The sequence below is a fragment of the Alexandromys fortis genome, unplaced genomic scaffold (genome assembly GCF_014885135.2).
Source record: "Alexandromys fortis isolate MF-2015 unplaced genomic scaffold, M_Fortis_MF-2015_v1.1 scaffold_304, whole genome shotgun sequence".
Lineage (NCBI taxonomy): Eukaryota > Metazoa > Chordata > Mammalia > Rodentia > Cricetidae > Alexandromys > Alexandromys fortis.
Window position 1 is genome coordinate 392,623 of NW_026068173.1, and position 19,511 is coordinate 412,133.

General features: G+C 51.2%; 2 protein-coding genes across 3 annotated transcripts; one reads left to right on the plus strand and one right to left on the minus strand.

Moving 5' to 3' along the window:
* Window positions 1-511: 511 nt before the first annotated feature.
* LOC126492245 (mitochondrial import receptor subunit TOM20 homolog) lies at window positions 512-1,232 on the minus strand. The gene has a single exon (XM_050128486.1). The coding sequence runs from the start codon at window positions 1,094-1,096 to the stop codon at window positions 659-661; it is 438 nt and encodes a 145-aa protein (XP_049984443.1). The 5' UTR covers window positions 1,097-1,232; the 3' UTR covers window positions 512-658.
* Window positions 1,233-2,763: 1,531 nt separating this feature from the next.
* Slc35f6 (solute carrier family 35 member F6) lies at window positions 2,764-13,841 on the plus strand. Of its 2 annotated transcripts, none has more exons than XM_050128551.1 (6): window positions 2,764-2,923; window positions 10,000-10,072; window positions 10,711-10,882; window positions 11,065-11,277; window positions 11,910-12,020; window positions 12,592-13,841. In XM_050128551.1, the coding sequence occupies exons 1-6, from the start codon at window positions 2,847-2,849 to the stop codon at window positions 13,062-13,064; spliced, it is 1,119 nt and encodes a 372-aa protein (XP_049984508.1). In that variant the 5' UTR covers window positions 2,764-2,846; the 3' UTR covers window positions 13,065-13,841. The 2 variants fall into 2 exon arrangements, with proteins under 2 accessions (XP_049984508.1, XP_049984509.1); XM_050128552.1 differs by having other exon boundaries at window positions 2,779-2,923; window positions 9,895-10,072.
* Window positions 13,842-19,511: the final 5,670 nt, after the last annotated feature.

Genomic DNA, 19,511 nt, shown 5'->3' on the forward strand with positions numbered 1-19,511 from the left:
TCAAAGCGGACATCAGGGTGTTTGGTTTTTCTTCACTGGGGTTTTTGTTTTTAACTTACAGTAGGACATAGGCTGCAGATTAGAGCCCAAGAAACAGGAGCTGAGAACCCACTCCCCTAAATTCTCCTCTAAGCCCCACGTGCAATACGTGCCCTCTGACATACACACAATAAATAGATGTAATGTTTATTTTTTTTTGTCTCGGTAAGATTTTAATGCTCAGTTTTCACAAACACATGTTTCTATCCAATTTTATGACTTACAGTAAAATGTACTAGTCTTTTAAAATGGGCATTATTCAACTATCCTTCTTACTCTCTTCCAATCTTTCAAAATTCATCACTGGGCGTTTTTATCTCAGTAATACTCTACTTACTGTATTTACATTTGAATTCCATGTCATAAGAATAAACGAAATCCATGATATTTTGGTTAACTCAGTGTATTTATAAAATGAAAAGTCCTATCAAAATACTTTTCACTGGAAAAAATAAATAGAACAGACAATGGATCTACTCAAAGGACACATTCACTTTCGTAGACTTCAGTGTAGGACAGTTCATGACAAGCACATTTGCCCTTATTCCCCCAGAGCCGAGCAGCTTCCAAGCTAATGGTTAAATCATTTTTAACAGATTTTATAGTGTTGATATCTGGCTCATTCCACATCATCTTCAGCCAAGCTCTGAGCACTTACAATTCTCTGACTAATGGTTGGAAGCTTGGTCAGAAGCATCTGGAACACTGGTGGTGGGAGAGTCTGCTGTAACACTTGCAGCAGCTGCTGAGGCTGCCCACACACAGCAATCGCATTTGTCAGGTGGTCTACACCGTTCTCGTAGTCACCTTGTGCTAATAACTCTTCACCAAGCTGTATCTCCTCAAGGAAGAACTTCTGAACAGCTTCAGCATCCTTTAAGTCAGGTAACTTTGAAATCCCAGCTCTCTCCTTAGCAAGCTTCTGTTTCTTTCTTCGTTCTCGCAGCCTGTTCTTGAAGTTGGGGTCGCTCCGCCTTTTGCGGTCGAAGTAGATGCAGTAGCCGATGAAGAGGGCGCCGCACACGCCCGCGGCGATGGCACTGTTGCGGCCCACCATCTTCGCTCGTCAGCTCGCTCGCTAGGCGGGGGCGCGCGCGGGCCGGGGCCGGGGCCGCCTAGGGCCGCCAGGCAGCGCTTCGCTCCGGGCGCTCGGAGCACGCCGGCCGCTCGCCGCCCCGCGTCCGGACGGAAGAGCTAGATGTAATGTTTAAAAATATTTACTATGTACACAATATTCTGTCTGTGTGCATACCTGAAGGTCAGAAGAGGGCACCAGACCCCATTACAGATGGTTGTGAGCCACCATGTGGTTGCTGGGAATTGAACTTAGGACCTTTGGAAGAGCAGGCAATGCTCGTAACCTCTGAGCTATCTCTCCAGCCCCAATAAATGTAATTAAAAAAAAATTTTGAGAAGGGAGATGGTGGCATATGCCTTTAATCCCAGCACCCAGGAGGCAGAGGCAGGTGTATCTCTGCGAGTTCGAGGCCAGCCTGGAGTACAGAGAGAGTTCCAGGACAGGGCTGGACTGTTTCACAGTGAAACCTTCTTGATAAACCAAAAAGAAAAAATTGAAAGCCAGTCATGAACTGAATCCCACCTTGGAGTGCAGAGCGAGCTAGAGACCGGTCTGGATCATGTAACAAGATTCTGTCTCAAAAACTGACTAAATGCTAGAAATCTCCTACAAACAAACCTAGGGCTGGTCTCTGTTTGGATGCCTCAGGGCAGCATTAGAGGATTCTAAAGGATAAGTGGGGAGGGTTGGTGAAAAAAGCTTTACCCAAACCATAGTATTTAGGAGCTGAAAGAGCCTGAGTCTGCCAGGCGGTGGTGGCACACGCCTTTAATCCCAGCACCTGGGAGGCAAAGGCAGGCGGATCTTTGTGAGTTCGAGACCAGCTTAGTCTACAAGAGCTAGTTCCAGGACAGGCTCCAAAGCTACAGAGAAACCCAGTCATGAAAAACCTGAGTCCATGACCCCAACACACACACAAACACACCATACCACCTCCATCACCACCTCGGCCACTCATAAGCATGACCTTAAATCCTTGGGCTTCTCTGGGTTTAAATTCCCGTGTTATTTTAATTATTTATTTACTTAGTAACTCAGGCTGGTCTCATGTATGGTGGAAGCTGGCCTTGGGCTTCATCCTGCCTTCACCTTCCAAGTGCTGGGATTGCACGTCCAGCTTGTTCTTTTTAGTTTTAGCTGTAGAACACCCTACTGGAAGCTGGAACTCGACTCTTACGCCATTTGACTGAAAGAAGTGAGCAATTCATGGGCGGGGGATCCCTAGGGACATCTCCCAGGCCTCCAGTTCTCTGGAGATCCTGGGGAAAAGAGATTCCCACGCTGTGCCTACTACCAAGCGCCAGGCTCAACCTTTCAAAACTGCTTACAAAATGCCCTAAGAAACAAAGTGGTCTAAGATCGCCTAATCATCTCTGCATGATTCCAAGCACCCATTTTCCATACCGGAAGGCCACTCAGAAGTAGCGGGCTTTGCATGAGACAAAAAGGAGAGGAGGGAAGAAAGAGAGAGAGACAGACAGACAGAGAGACAGAGAGAGGAACGTCTGGTGAGCCTGGCCTGTGACCCGCCCCCCCCCCAAAACCCTGTGCTTCTCCAGCTCGCCAGCCAGCAGATTCGCAGCAGCTCTGGGGCGGGGCTAGCGGGCACGGGGCGGGGGCCAGCAAGGTCACGTGACTCTCGGCCCGGAAGCTCTTGAGTGGAAGACACCACCTCCCGGATGACCCGGTGTGTAGCTGCTGGTTCAAGTGGTCTCCCCTGTCCACCACTATGGCCTGGACCAAGTACCAGCTGTTCCTGGCCGGGCTCATGTTGGTCACCGGCTCCATCAACACGCTTTCAGCAAAGTGAGTCTGGGTCGGGCCGGGAGGGGCCTGCTGGGCCCATAGGTACGAGGCATCCTGTGTCCTGCCCTGTCATCCTCTCGTCGGCTACTCTCCAGCCCCGCCAGCCCTCCACATTACCGAGAACTCAGTTGCGCTGGTGTGGACAAAGGGGTGAGACGCCGGGAGGATGCGGGCATCTGAAGCCCGCTTTGATTCGCGGTCACTTCCGTCTCCGAGCCTCAGTTTCCTCATCTTTGAGCCAAGGGCTGGGTCAGTTCCTCCCAGCGGCGCTCTCGGTGCCGCGGGCAGAGACTGGGGCGCCTCCCTGCAGGGGCTGGGGGGACTGCAGAGGAGAAACCAGCTCCTGCAGTATCCGAGCTGAAAGAGTGGGGAAGCCGGAGGAAAGGGACCATAGATCGTTCTTAGAGTTCTTAGGGTTAGACTACGTCTTGATGCTTAGTTGGGACTCTTATGTGGCAGAGGCTTGGAGGCAGGAAAGAGAAAGGCCAGCCCCACGTGACTTGTTCACAGCGTCAAATGCCCGGTTGGACTTCTCCCGTCCATCATCAGAAGGCACACCGACCTGTGGAATGAATGACTTGTTGAAAGTGACAGAATTGAAAAAAGAAAGCAGTAGTGTGGCCAACATGAAGAGCGGTGTGAAGCCGGGACCCCCTCTGTGGCTATGCTTGCCGGGTGTCAGTGAGGCGGGAAACACAAAGGCAGGTCCACCCAGGTCCAGAGTGAACCACAAGGCTGACCCACAGGGTCAAGGGTGTCTGTCTGGGAGAAGTGTCCTTAGCCCAACCCAGGAAGGTAGTTGGGTACTTCAGCTCTGGTGTGTGGGTTGAGGACCAGAAGAGCCCGACATGACCTCCTCTATCATGGCAGAAAGACCCTCTTCATCTGTTCGCTGTCCAAACTCCTCAGCGAATGAGCAGCACCTGCCCTTTGCCCAGTGCGCAGGTGGATGGGGCAGGCAGTGTTCCCTTCAGAGCCTCGGTTCCTACTGGGTCCCGCTAGGCAAGAGGAGTCGGTGTGGCGACTCCCAGTACAAGGTTTTTCTGACCTCCAGGGCTGTGCATTGTTTCCTGAACTTTCTCTTGGCCTCTGCGAGTCGAGGAGCTGGCTGTGAGCCTCGTGTAACCGTTTCTGATTTACTTCTGAGGTTTCTTTTGTCTCATAGACTCTGTCAAAGCTTTGAATGCTTAGGAGAGAAGTGGTCGCTTCATCTGAGGTGACTGGTAGGTACCTCTAGTGTCAGGGAGAAGGTCCCTGGCTTTGAGATGTTTCGTATCTGAGGTGGAAGCGACAGGTGTGTACACACATGCCAGTCACAGTGGGACCGCCTCCCTTCCCCCTAAAGGAGGGCACAATTTATGGAACCTAGAGCGGGCTTGCGCGTTTCTTGGGCTTATCTCTGAGTGTCTTGTGATGAGATGCTCGCCTGGGCCTAGGACAGCTTCTAATGCTCAGAGTGGCTTTTACTGCCAGGGCTGCTGCCCCCAGGGAGAAACCAAGCGGTCATTTGCTGCTTAGATAAACCAAGCTGACTCAGTCATTCCTTTAAAAAGCTCCAAACCGGTCAGGTAGGAAGCCAGGGGATCCTCAGTCCCAGGAAGCCCCACCCTTTGAGGCTTCTGAGTCAAGAAAGGCTCCCAGGTGAGAGGCTTAACCTTTGATCCTGTCCTTTGCCCTGTCTCCTTGTGTGGGGCCTCTCAGGAGCCCCCCACCCCCACCTCCACCCTCATCCCGAGATAGGACCCAGAGCTAAACTGTAAACCGTTCTGAAGCGAACAGTGTGAAGATACGCTGTGAGAAAGAAGGTGGGGGGAGCAACAAGCATGCCGCGATGTGAGCTTTGAAAATGGCGTGGTTGCCTGCGGGTTCCACTAGGAACAGCCAGCCACAATACACAGCACCCAGGCCTACCAAGTTACAGGCCAACTACCTTGGCATCCTTTGACATGGTCTCAGCGAGGGAAGTGAAAGGATTCGTCAACCCCAGATGGGAAACTGAAGCACAAAAAGATTCAGTTCCATGCAGCTTCAACTCACCTCCCAGTTGATATCTTCAATCTGAGTCCAAGTGGCCCAACTCTAGACTCATGCGCTTAGCCACCAGTCAGGCGCGAGGCTGGAGACCTCACCATTCATTTGGGAGACTAGTTGGTAATGTATTTTTATCTTTTGAAGCTGGGTCTTACTATATAGCCCTAGCTGGCCTTGAACACAGGACCCGCCTGCCTTCACCTCCCAAGTACTGGGTTTACAGACATCCACCATGACCGTGGGCATTTTGTTATTGTTAGGAACTGAAATCACCCAGTCTGACCCCTACAATTTACAAAGGAAGCCCCCAAAGAAGTTGCTTTTTGTGACTTGACTTACTGATATCAAGAATGGGTTGGCACTCAGGCCTGAGGACTTTAGTCCCACCCCCATCCGAGTCCTTGGGATTGTACTGCCCCAAAGTGGACTTTTTTCTCGTATCTCCCTACTGTGTCTAGAAGGTGTAATCCTATAAATGGCATCTCCTTCTCCCACCCCCACCCTCAGGGTACTCTCCTTATGGGACTAGATAGCAAGCCTCTACCCAGGTCAGGGAATCCTGTCAATCATCCCACTTGCTCAACTCAAGAGCCTCTGGCAGACCTGTGAGAGGAGCTCATTGCTACCTTTCCCAGAGTCCCTGGGAAGATGGGCAGCCTCAGATGAGGAAGCTCTGAGAGCATGTGCTGTCTGCTCTGCAGAGCCCACAGGTCAGCTCTGTAGGTTTTCTGCCCACTCAGTAGGTTTTAGAAGACCACAGAGCTGTCACGTGCCAATAGAGAGAAAGGCCCTAACTGCAGCCATGACTGCACCCCGCTCTGGGTGTCGGCTAAGGTCCCCTCCCTGGGAAGTGGTGCTTCTCCTTTCTGTGGCCGTTTCCTTGTGCCCCCCCCCCACACACACACACACCAGCTACTTCTATCGACCAGATCTTTGAGTCCAAGCCATTTATGTCTACCAGGTTCAGTGCCCGTGGCCAAGTACCCATTTCAGAGCCTCGTTGGCCAGATCCAGCTGGGGTTCTCCACCAGAAGAACCAAAGTCAAACAGACCCTTGCTGCTCCCTCCTAAGCGCCCAAGGCATCCCTGCCCCACACTTCTAGAGGTTGAAGAGCCCACCTCGTCAGGGAGAGCATATGAGCCTGACTGTAACTCCTGTCTCTACCTGTGGACAGGAGACCCTGCCCGGCATCACCAGGCCTTTATAAGAGAAGAAGCTCCAACCATCCCCTCAACTTTTGTCCTTGGCACCTTGCCTCTGCCCTTTGGGCTGTGAATGGCTTGGCATTGTTGCTTCTGTGTGGCTACAGGACCAGCTTGAGAGAGCCTGTCCAGAGGGTAGTGCAGTGGAAGGGAGAGAACCTGAGGTCTAGAAGCTGTGTAATGGATGAGAGGAAGCACTGGGCCTCTGTGAGCCTGAGTCTCCTCAGCTGTAAAATGGATATGATAATCTGTCCTGTTCCCCCCAAAACTGTAGGAAGGTCTCCTCACCAAGAGCAATGGGAGGGCTTGCCACCAGGCATCCTCTTATGATATAGGGCCACCTACTCATGGGGAAGCTGCGGCCCTTCTGAAGACCCCAGGATGAGACAAGCTGTCTCACTAGCTTTGACAGCCTGTGTGGTGTGGTTCAGGAGGAAACGACAGCAATTCTGCAGGAATCAGCAGTGGCCAGACATACCAGACGTTTCTCCTGGCTCTGTGTGTCACCCCTGCATGCACAACTTCCAGAATGCTGAGCTTTGAGTGTGGACAAGGAAGGCCTGCTGCCAGTGACTCACCACCCCCAGAGTTACCCACCCTGCAGCCTGCCTGCTGACACTCAGGGAACCCTGGCAGGAGCTGCCCTCCACTGGCAAAGGGTATGCCCTCCTACGGCTTCGGAATAAGGTGTCTAGAGAACACCTAGGGCTGGCCCTCCCCTCAGTAGGAACAGGCTGGAGTGAGAAGGTTGGGAGAAGTTGAGAGGATGAAGGCACAAAACTGGATGCTAGTGTTCCCAGGACCAGTTCTGGCTACCAGCCCCGTTGTACACTGAATCGTATGGCCCATCTTGGACCCAGAGTTTGTCCATCTGTCCATCTGTAAGGGGTTTTTCAGGATGGTGACCCAAATTTCTTTTACTTACACGTGTCATGGCTGTGAAACTTTGGAGACACGACCCAGGCCCTTTCTCACCTCCTCTCTCTCTGGCATCAGAGGGTATCCAGAGACTGGATGCTCTCCCAGGAACTTGTAGGCCAAAGCCCAGTGAGACCACACTGCCTCTCCCCAAGGGAAGGTGGCTCTGGCTGCATATGGAATCAGAGAGGAAAGGTACATAAAAGGCCCTGTTCTTACAGGACCTGGATTAGCTATTCCTTTTGACACTTGTCAACGTTGGACTGGGAACATCTGGAACGCATCCGACTTGTGTGACCCAAAGCCAAGCCTTCTGGGTGTTCTCTGTCTTTGATGGTAAACCGCAGCAGGCCTTGACCACAGAGATGAATGTTGTCAGCTAGAAAAGCCCGAACTCTCTGCACCCTGAGCGCATGTCGCCCTCTGAAAATGACAGTCCTTGTGAGGCTTACCCAGACTGCCCACGCAGCGTGCTCTACACAGGCCTGGCACAGGCAGTGCTCCATGAATTGCCTGTTAAGAAAACATGTTTGTGGTGATGCATGCCTTTAATCCCGGCAGAGGCAGGTGGGTCTGTGTGAGTTCAAGACCAGCCTCGTCTACATAGTGAGTTTTCAGCCAGCAAGGGCTGCATAGTGAGACCCTGGAGGAAAAAGAATGTTTGTGAGGCTGGAGAGATGTGAGTGAAGCACTGCCGGTCAACACAATGCCATCTGACGCCAGGGCTCGTAGCTGTCATCCTCAGACACTTTGCGGCTGGATTTTGGATCTTGTCTATGAAGCAAGCACGGGCCTGAGGAGACACAGTGGACTATAGCTGATACCTAGTCCTTGGGTTGGATAGGCTCTTAGACACAAAGAGATTCCATTTCTCCAGTGGGAAGCTAGCCAGCAATGCCTGTCCAGACAAACCAGGCCCTACCTTGTAGAGAAAGTCTAGACAAGTCTTAAGGAGAAAGGCTCAACTGGGCAGCCAGCCAGCTAACTCCCCAGAAGACAGACCCATACTGTGCCTGTCGCACCAGCAGGGGCTACCTCAGACCCACGGGAAGTCAATCTCATGGACACTGGGCCAGGGTCCAGAGCACCTATACACTCCCAAGCAAGAGTCTGGAAGGCTCAGTCACTCGACCGAACCGCGCCGGCTGTGCAGTGATGTGCAGGGAGCCACGGGTGGAGAGTAGGAACACCCATGCTAAACTCACAGACCAAACTCAGTGAGTGTGGGATCAGGATGGGCATTAGATGTGAAGACTCTGAGCACGAGCAGTCACGCTGGGTAATGGCCACGCTGCTGTGTCCAGACCTAGAGGGTGTTGGGTGTCAGCTGTGATCTAAAGGAACAGCAGCAGGAGTAATGACTTCTGTAACAACCACTGACCCCATCACCACCACAGAAAGCACCGGCATTGGCTGTAATTGGCTGTCATAAGCCTGATGTCACTTCCCTTCTACCTCTGAGAGGAGCCCTGACTTACTCCCTTACTGGGTCAGTGGCTTTGTGTCCTCAGTAAAGCCTAAGCCCTTCACTCAGCTTTTCCTCTCGCTCAGTTACCTCCCCTAGGCCTTCATAGAGGCTCTTTCAGCCAGAGCAAGCATGAGTTCCAAACAGGCCTGCCTGGATGAGGGGTGCAGCTGGTCTGAGACCCCCACTCAGGCCCCAGAAATGAGAGAAGCTCTGTTATGTAGTGAGGGCTTTTTAGCTTCTGAGGCGCTGAGGCTGGAACTAGCTATGTCCCGTGCCCTAGCCTGTACAGAATTCCAGACTTCTCCCCACTAGCCAGGGTCCATAGGAACACTTGCAGAAGTCAGCAGCCAGGATGGTGGAAGACTAGGAAGGACTGGGATGGTTATCCAGAAAAGAAGATTCACAAGGTCATAGTAGTTCCAGGTGGCAAAGAGATCTCCAGTTAGAAAATGGATGTCTGGAGATGTAGCAGCCCAGCAGGAAGGAGAGTCAAAAGGAGCTCTTTTGGGGTTAGGTAGCAACAATTCAGAATGATGGGTGTAGTTGCCTGGAGTATTCTGGGAAGGGTTCTGGGCTGGATGGGGACCATTTCCACCTGTGATCTCTCTCTGTGGTGGTATTCACTGGCATTCGTACTCACTGGCAGGTGCCACATGCTTTAGGTAAGCATTAAAAGGGCCTTCTGGGCTGTGAAGGATCAAGTGATCATCTCCTGGGCCTGAATGCCCCTTGAGATAAGAGGCTTGGTTGACTGGTTGGTTAGGTGGGTGGTTGGTTGGTTGGTTGGTTGGTTGGTTGGTTGGTTGGTTGGTGGCAGGCCTCTACACATAGCCCAAGCTAACTTCAAACTCACTGTATGTCTCAGGCTGGCCTTGAACTCACATCAGTTCACTTGGCTTAGCTACTTTAGTGCTATGCTTACAGATGGTGGTCCCATGTCCCGATGACCAGAGACTCTTGATACTTTTCATGTACTGATTCCTTTGATTGACTGGTAGAGATCAAAGATTTCAAAAGAAGCCAAACAAGTTGAAATAGAGTCATCAAATTTGCTGCCAGGGTTAGCTCGTGTCTATAATCTTAGCATTCAGTAACCTGGGGCAGGAGGATTTCAAATTCAAGCCTGGATTGTAGTGAGACCTTGTCTCAGGAAAAAGAAAAAAAAGTCACCTCTTTTTTTACAGTGTGTATGTTTAATACACTAAATTTCAAGCAGTGGCTTTAATTTTATTTTGAGGAGTAAACACTAATATAATATTAATATCTGATTTCTACAAGTTGCAGAAACACAAGTAATAGGATTCTATGTTTGTAAGATGATGAAATGCTGTCTTAAAACCCCTCACCATAGCAACGGGCTCCTTTGAAAAGGAGCATCAGTTGGGACTGAGTGTGAGTCCAGCCAGGTGGAGAATCCGCTGCGCCACCATTCTGACCTCCCGTCTCTCTGCTGCAGGTGGGCTGACAACTTCAAAGCTGAAGGCTGTGGAGGAAGCAAGGAGCACAGCTTCCAGCATCCCTTCCTCCAGGTACCAGCATAACCTCCTGCCCATCTCCAGGCTTCATCCAGACACCCCTGGGGCTGGTTTCTTTCCTGGTCTAGGGATGAAGCTCCCTGGTTCCCCAATAGCCATCTAGCTCTCTCCTCTCCCAGAATAGGGCCAGAGTCCAAGAGTACCCAGGAAGGGGCATAGTTCTCCGTGGGAGGTCCACATCCCATCGGGACACATGGAAAGCACTAGCTCCAGTGACAAAAGTGTTTGGTACATCTCTTTTGAGCCCGGAATGCCACCGGGGTGGGGATATGGAAGATACCCCACTTCTGTACCGAGAGTTAGAAGGCTCAGGTTTATCCCCGGTGTGTTAGCAGCTGGCTATCGGGCCTTCTGTGAGTCTTTGAACCTGTCTAGGTCTGGTTGTAAAGGCTGACCTGAAGGTTGAGTTTATACCATGCCGCACCCCATAGGGTATCCACTGAGATATTCTGGGACCCCTGTGACAGGCCTAGGGGCCTGGCTGGCTACCTATAGCTACTCTGATTTTGTCTGACATTTGGGGATTCTAGGTAAGCTCTTGCCTGAAATGTGGTTATATTAAAACTAACAGTACTGATAAGGGTGGCCCCAAAGCCCCTTCTGTACTGAGTCCTCAAGTCTTGTTCCTGCAGGCAGTGGGCATGTTCCTGGGAGAGTTTTCGTGCCTTGCTGCCTTCTACCTGCTCCAGTGCAGAGCTGCAAGACAGTCTGACTCCAGCATAGAGCCCCAGCAGTCCTTCAGTGCCCTACTTTTCCTGCCCCCAGCCCTGTGTGACATGACTGGAACCAGCCTCATGTATGTGGGTAAGTCACCTGGCCGCTAGTGAATCAGCACCCCACCCCACCCTGCCACTCCCCCGCAGTCTTCACATGTGCACATCCAAGGCTTAGTGAGCAAGCTCATCTTGTCCCTACTCCCTGAAGATACCTTGGTGGCAGCCAGCCTTTGCCGTTAACAGCCATTAATCATGTCTTTCCTTTGCTAGCCCTGAACATGACCAGTGCCTCCAGCTTCCAGATGCTGCGGGGTGCAGTGATCATCTTCACAGGCCTGTTCTCAGTGGCCTTCCTGGGCCGGAGGCTGGCCCCAAGCCAGTGGGTGGGCATCCTGGCCACCATTGCAGGACTGGTGGTGGTTGGCCTCGCTGACCTTCTGAGCAAGCATGACAGTCAACACAAGCTCAGCGAAGTCATCACAGGTGAGGCCAGCTGGGGACCTGAGGCTGCTTCCCCTGGCCCCTCCTCTCTGGAAGCCTAAAAAGTTATCCCACAGACTCATCCAGGCTCTGCCATCTGTGTGTCCTGGGGTTGGGTCATGTACGTTATGGGTACATGGTGGGTAGAGTGTGGGCGAGACCAGAAGACTGTGACCATTCCAAGGAAGAGACAGACAGGCAGCGTGACGGAGCTGTCTGCTCCTGTGGCTCATATCCACAGACAAACTGCTGGTTTGGAGAGGGACAGAAGGACCAGTTACTGAATGATGCTGGTGCGTTTGTCATCACAATACCCCAGACCCTGGCAGGATCCACTGCAGTACACTTTACAACGAACTGACCCCCTGAGCTGCTCAGTTTCACAATTAAACCTGACTTATCTTGTCTCAAGCCTGTTGCTTGTCCAATTCTCAGGCCAAGGCATGTCTCTGTGTCTCTGGGCCTCCTGGAAGCCCAGGCCTGCCTGCTGTCCTGCCCTTGGGCCAGGAAGTCAGGACCCATATTCAACCCTGAAAATTCAGAAGCTGACCTGCTGTTCTGTCCCTAGATCGTCCTGTCACCGCCCCCATCTCTAGTTCCATGGTGCCCACTTCACTGGATCCTCTTTTCCTCAGGTGACTTGTTGATCATCATGGCCCAGATCATCGTCGCCATCCAGATGGTGCTGGAGGAGAAGTTTGTCTACAAACACAACATCCACCCACTCAGGGCAGTGGGCATTGAGGGTGCGTGTGGGCACAGGCCTGGGAGCAGTAGCTGGTGGGAGGGTATGCTGGGGCAGCGTGTGTTATGACATACATGAAAATGGAGCTTGGGGCAGGGGCTAGTAACCACTTGATAGGGTGAGTCTCCATCCCCAGAGGGGCATGGGCAAGATGAGAGGAGACAGAGAAGGAAAATGAGCAAGATACACGCCCCTCTCTAGAGGCGGTGACAGCAAGGGAGGAGCCAGACAGTGCACTTGAACTTAGATGAGTTAAACTCAGGTACCTCATTTGCTGAGCAGTTCTGAGTCTCTTGAGGTAGGAAAGATGACCTTGGAGCCACAGCTTCCAACAGCAAGAGGAGGGAAGAGGATTCCTGGCAGGGCAATGACTTGAGTTGCTACTTTTGAGTTTGGAAAGCAGTGAGTTGTCAGTGTAGGTCTGACATCAAAGCAGAGGGACAGGTTCCAGGAGTGGATCACAGGAATGGAACAAACACAGTCGTTCTGAGATGAGATACTGCCTACCTGGGGGCCGCGCTAGGAAGCCCCAGGCAGCGGGGAGAATGTGAGACCCTCCCTTGCTTCCCCAGGTTTCTTTGGCTTTGTGATCCTCTCACTGCTCCTCGTGCCCATGTACTACATCCCAGCTGGCTCCTTTAGCGGAAACCCTCGCGGGATGCTGGAGGACGCGCTGGATGCCTTCTGCCAGGTGGGCCGACAGCCCCTGATTGCCCTGGCCCTGCTGGGCAACATCAGCAGCATCGCCTTCTTCAACTTCGCGGGTATCAGTGTCACCAAGGAACTGAGTGCCACCACCCGCATGGTGCTAGACAGCCTGCGCACCGTGGTCATCTGGGCCTTGAGTCTGGCACTGGGCTGGGAGGTCTTCCACCCACTGCAGATCCTTGGTTTCCTCATCCTCCTCATGGGCACTGCCCTCTACAATGGGCTGCACCATCCACTGCTAGCCTGCCTGTCCAGGAGCTGCCATCGCCCCACCCAAGAGGGTGAACAAGAGAGACTGCTGGGTGACAACCGGACTCCTATCAATGACACCAGCTGAGCCCCTGGTAGGGGTCTTTGCTGCCCCCAGGTGGCTGAGGCCATACAGACTGGTGGGCTGTGAGTGCCTTGTCCCCAAGGCCTGGCCCCACCCCTCCCTACTGACCCCTTCTGGCAGCTGCTGCCAGAGAGGATGGCAGAACACCAGGTCCTCTTTTACTTCTGAAGCCTGGAATGTTGGGACCCAGCCCCCACCAGCCTGGCTATGGCAGCCACTCTCAGCCCTCCCAGCTCTTCCTGCTGCGCTGGAGCCAAAATGTGAACTTGCATGGCAGGACTTTACAACCCTAGTATTTCCGTGTTAGACACTAACTTGTTACGGTAGGTTGCCTAGCTTATGAATCATAAGTTACAGAGGATCCAGTGAGCAGGTTCAAATCAAAGCTAAGAGATGTATTCTCCAAACTTGTAAGATACTCCTTAAGCCTGTCTGAAGACCTAGGTTCTGGCTCAGACTTGGCTGCGGACTCAGTGTGTGCACCAGGTCTGTCCACCCTGGGGCACAGGTGTACATGATGTGGCTTTCGTGCCTTATGGCCCCAGCATTCTGCGGGCCTCTGATTGTCACTAGCATTAGAAAAGAGGAGTGGTACCTCCCCTTCTCCCGTGGTGGTTTCTTTTTTCCACTTTGCAGCCCTGACTGTCCTGAAACTCATGATGTAGACCAGGCTGGCCTGGAACTCATGATATAGACCAGGCTGGCCTCAAACTCACAGAGATCCACCTGTCTCTGCTTCCTCAGTGCTGGAATTAAAGGTGTGCACCATCATGCCCAGTACCTCGCCGACATTTTGATATTCTGTTCTTCATACACCAAGGCCTCTCTGCTTGGGAAAGACTACAGGGAGATTCCGGGCAGCCTTGGGAAATCACTTCATGAACCCATTTTGTGTTGTTTGAAGCAAGGTCTGTGTAGCAGCAGCATTCAACTTCCTCTGTAGCCCCAAGCTGGCTTCAAACTCCGTCCTGCCTCAGCCTCTCACGTGCTAAAATGACAGGAATGTGCCACCTCACCCGGCAGTTTAAGGTAAGGAGACTGAAGCCCGGAGTTGTAACTTGTTCGGCAAGAGAGATCTGTCTATGGCTGTCAGCTTGGGCCAAAGACCTGGGAGAACCCTGATCTCAGCAGCCATGTGGCTCTGTGTTAGTGAGACCTAGAGCAGCTGTAACTCTCAGCAATCTGGACCCAGAGTGCCCGTTAGAATGACAGACTACCCAGAATTCTTCCCCATGGAGTAATTTGGCATTCCCAGCGTTCGGTTCAATGCTCAATCCTCACTCCCTTTCATGATATCTGCAGAGGCAGGTACAGACGAAAATCTATGGCACTCCCAGAAGGCTAAGTGATAAACGCATAGAGCCAGCATCCCAGCCAGCCAGGTTTATCTGATTTGAAACCTGTGGCCTACTACCATATGGGTCTCTGGGTCTTTGGGGTGGGTTTCTGTGGCTGGGCTAAGTGCCTAACATACTGTACCCTGCAGGTACTCCCACCCTGGATAGAAGAAAACCAGCAGGGCCAGGGCCCTGGCAGCCCTCAACCCCAGTGTTGCTCCTGGAACGGTTAAGTGGCAGTCCAGTAATAAACAAAACCCTAACACCTTTCTTAGACTGCAAAGAGAAGAGGCCTTGACGAGCAGGGTCCTCAGTTTACCGTTGATTCCCACAGATTCTCATGGTGTGTTGAGGAAGAAACTCTCCTTTCCATCGGCCCTGAGTCCCGGGGCCCCACACTTCTCTGGATTACAGTGTGTGACCAGGGAGACGTAGATGAGGATTCTGTGCCCACTTACTCAAGGTGGCAGAGACAGTGTGGAAGCTGTCTGTACAAAATCAAAACTAGCGCCCCACCCATAGCCAATTGGGGGATGTTGTTTTTGCGTTTATTTTTTAAAAAAGAAATGGAAAATTGTCAATATTGAACTTTTTTAATGAAATAGAGAAGGCGTAAGAGAGGCCCAGGAGTCGCATCTAGAATGGATACTGAGTGTCAGAAGCACAGGCATCATTTATTCCTTCCAAGGAAGACTGTAGAGCCCAAGGCCTCACAAGCCTGGTGACCTGATCAATCCCAGAACCCTCAGTGGAAGAAGCAAACTGACTCCTAAATGTTGCCCTCTGACCTCCACATGCTGTAGCACACATGCAACCACGCTCACATACATATCATACATACATAATAACAATTGTAAAAATCCTGAAAGACACTAATGCCCAGCATGGAAAGGACTTCCCTGAGGGCACAGTCTGTTACAGACAATGCCAAACGCCCTGGTTCGTTGCCCATCCCATTCTACTACAGATGGACAGACCAGAGTTGGTAGCCAGAATCTCACCTTCCATGGGCTGCCCCACTTGTGCTAAGCGGGCATGAGCTGCCATGCCCACTTGCTGACATCCTCTCAAAACCCATCAGCAGGAGACTTGAGTCTTAGAAAATTGGGTTGCCCTTGAACACTTTTGGGGGGGGGATAGTGAGACAAGGTTTCTCTGTGTAGCCCTGGGTGTCCTGGAGCTCACTCTTTAGACCAGGCTGGCCTCGAACTCAATCCACCTGCCTCTGTCTCCTGAGTGCTGGGATTAAAGGCGTGCACCACCACTGCCGGCTTGAACACTGAACACTTTTTTAGGCCTGGGGAACCTGAGTTCTGGAGCAGTGCTGCTGTGGCTCTCCTGATCTTAGAAAGTGGAGACCCGGGTCTGGCAGCAGTGGCCTCACAGGCCATACTTCCCTTCTGAAATCCTGTCTTAATTCAGGAGTGAGAGTGAAGACAGCACTGGGCTCCGTTCTGCACTGCTGCTGTTTATGATTTACATAATGCCATAACTAGGTTATTTGCCACAAGATAAAACCGATCACCCAGAAGTCAGGACACATGACCTTTTGTCATTTGATGTGCCCCTTGCTCCCACAGGTGCACCCATCTGAAGGGCTTGAGAAAGGCTGCCACAAGTCTGGGGAAGCTCATGAGGTTGGTCTGCCTCTTGGACATCCAAGGAGTTAAGAGTTCATTTACAGCTTCAGGTTCATCAGGACGCTCCACCACTGCTCCTCTACATAAGCACCGCAAGGAGCTGCAGCCTAGGCTACCTGCCTCCTCAGGGCTTTCCTCTCGGTGCTGCCAAACCATTTCTACGGTGCTCCCCCAGGATCCAAAGCAAATGTCCCCTTCAGCCCGTAGCAAAGAGGGAGGTGTATAGCGGTCAGGTTTAAAGTGGTTTTCCTCCAGAAGTGACGGAGGAGGAAGCAGTGGCTGTCCGTGATGGAAAGGACTGAAGACCAGAGCACAGCATGCCTCCATACCCTGCTGCAGGAGGTAGAGGGGCACGGCTGTCCCAAGGGTAACTCCCACTTTGGGATCATTTGAGCCACATGGGCAGAATCAACTCTAGTGACCCTCATCTACTTCTTAAATGCATGTGAATGTGTGTGCGTGTTTAAGTGCATGTGTAGAAGCAGGTGTGTGTCCACGTGTGTGCATATGCATGTAGAAGCCACAAGACAACTTCAAGGAAACACTGTTCTCAGCTTATTATACCTGCAGTGCTAGAACAGGGTACATGGGATCCATGACCAAAACAGAAAGCCATAGCCCTAAACAGAAAGGAGGAAGTCCAGCTTCCTAGTCAGTTCGTTCTCCCCATGGTGAGACAAGGGTCCCTACCTGTGCTGCGCAAGATGGAAACTATCGTTTACAGCAGGCAAGTGAATCTCCAAAGTCACGAAGCTAGCGAACAGGAAACTAGGAAATCCAAGCTTATATAAAAAGCTTATATAAAGCCCATACTCAAGCAATGCCCTTAAGCTGACTACAGTCAAGGTAGGGACTGTGTATTCTGATCATGAAAGTGGCCCAGAAGTTTTGTGTGTGTGTGTGTTGGAAATTGAACACAGGGCTTCATGCTTGCTAGGCAAGCTCTCTACCAGTGATCTATAGCCCCAGTCCTATTTTTACTTTTGATTTTGAGTCTTCCTCAGTTGTCCAGACTGGCTTTGGGCCCTGTAGCCCAGGCAGTCCTTGAACTGAAGTCTTCCTCGGCCTCTCAAGTAGATGGGCTGATGGGTCATAACCACCATGCCTATTACAATTGATATTTTTCAAGCCAGACCTCCTGGAGTCGGTGTGGTGACGCCTCAGTCACATAGCTCAGTCACATAGCCTATCACTGCTGTCACCCTCCCCCCTCACTCCCTTATAGCTTCTCACTGCACTGTGAAAGCCAGAGTGTGTCTTTTCCAGTTAGCATGAGCAACGTGGTTGTTCCCAGCTCCCAGGTCACCACAGTGATGCGAAAACAGCAAAGCACATTACAGGCCACAATCCCTGGGCCTGAATGGTCTTCTTGTCTCGGACTCTAGAGCAGCCTGGGACTTCAGATGTGTGAATTGCACCTGGTTCTCTCTTCAGTAAAAAGAAAGTAAAACCACCACAAGAAGCAGTGTGTGGTGACAGAAGGTGGACGCCATCGCTGGGTGTGGGGTTCAAATCCTGACTCAGCGGCTTGTTCCTATGTGATGTCAGCTTCGGCTGAAGGCATCTGTCTTAGAGCTGTCACAACCAACTAATGTCTCCCCCTTTCTCTCACCTACGCTGAACTCCCCATTAGTTCGGAGGGCTCCTATGAGCTATAATTTACTCCTCCTTGTACCATTCAATTCATCTAGAGCTCAGAGATGGCGAGTGTTCACCTTGACATCTTCAGCCCACTTGGTTTCCATTTAGCTTATTTAACAACAACAACAACAAATCAATAGTTCAATTGGTTCAAAAACCAAAATATGTAAAAAATGTGTCTATTAATAAACACCCCCCTTCTACCCATAACTACTGCTTCAGTAGTAGTCAGTTTCATCAGGTTCTTACGAAAACGAGATCCTGTCTTCCATCTAACTTTCTACTTCCAGTTTAATAGAGTGTCTAAAAGCAGAGCTCGTAAGTGGAGATTTCCTCTGTCTAATTAGCAGTTGATCTGGATTTCTTCCATCCATGCTGAGACCTGGATAACTGGGGACGGGGGAGTATCCTTCTGTCATTTGACTATACCTTAAAGGACTTAGCAAGACCTCCCCCCCTATAGTAAATATAACTTTTTTTGAGAGACAGGGTTTCTCTGTAGCTTTGGAGCCTGTCCTGGCACTCGCTCTGTCGATCAGAGCTGGCTTTGAACTCACTGAGATCCACCTGCCTCTGCCTCCCAAGTGCTGGAATTAAAGGTGTGCACCACCACTGCCTGGCTGTGGCAAATATAAAATTTTGATGACCTTAAGAACATCCATGGTACATACACAACCACAGCCACCATCAGTCGCTAGAACTGTTTTCACTTCCCAGTTGGAAACTCTGCCCTGACTAAACAGTAACTCCCTGGGAGTTGCCTCGGTCCAGACTCCACCTCCGAGAAAGCCCACCAAAGGACGACCCCTCCCCCGAGATGCTCGAGACCACTCCCACAGGTTATTTTACACCAGAGAACATACACGTGGCTTTCCCGTCTTCCTCCCCTCACCCCCTCTCTGAGGAGCTGGAAGGCCATCCCTTAAACCTGGGCTTTCTCTAATTTGGTTTGATTTGGTCTGATTTGGATTATTGCGTCTGCGGAGACAGGGTGCAGAAACTTTTCAGTGGGTAGCATACTGGGATTGAAGACAGAACCTTGTGTGTGAGGTGAGTGCTTTACCGTTGAGTTATGTCATGATTGGTTTGTTTGTTTGTTTGTTTTAGACTAGCCTCCAACCCACTAGGCTAGGCTGCTCCTGAACTGTAGCAAACCTCATCCCTCTACCTCCCAAGTGCTAGGATTAAATCCACACAGGAAGTCAGGGCACCTACGGCCCAATCATCTCCCAAAGTCCCCACCCCTAAACACTGCTGCACGCAGGACCAAGCTTTTGTAGGACGTTTCAGATTCGAACCGTGACACATTTCCATAGCAGCTGCACCATTTTCCACCACCCACCCCAACGTTGCAGAAGGCTTCTGTGAAATCACTGCTTATATAAGGATTTTCTTGATTAGAGTACACGTTCATGGTAGACCATTTAGAAGCCTCAAAAAAGCAAAATGACGAAATTGAAATTCTCTTTATTCTAATTACGGAGACATGACCCGAATTCATGTCACTCCGAGGAGAAAGGAAAAAGCCAGTTTTTCTCGGACAATATCGTCATGGTGTTCGATAGCACGATCCAAGAAGAGTGCTAGCGCCTGCCCTGCTTGGACCTTGTCCTCACATCCCATCATCCTGGCTGTCCCCACAAACCTAGAAATGTTCCGAGGCTGGTTGATCTCATATTGTAAGGCCACGGGAGCTGTATGGAGTTGTCACATTCTTGGGTGATCTGTTTCCCCATCTTCAAAGGCACACCAACGTGGATGTGAACGCGTAAAACGTTTGAGGGAATGAATTCTACAAATTCACCACCCACAACAGAACTGAGATATCCTTT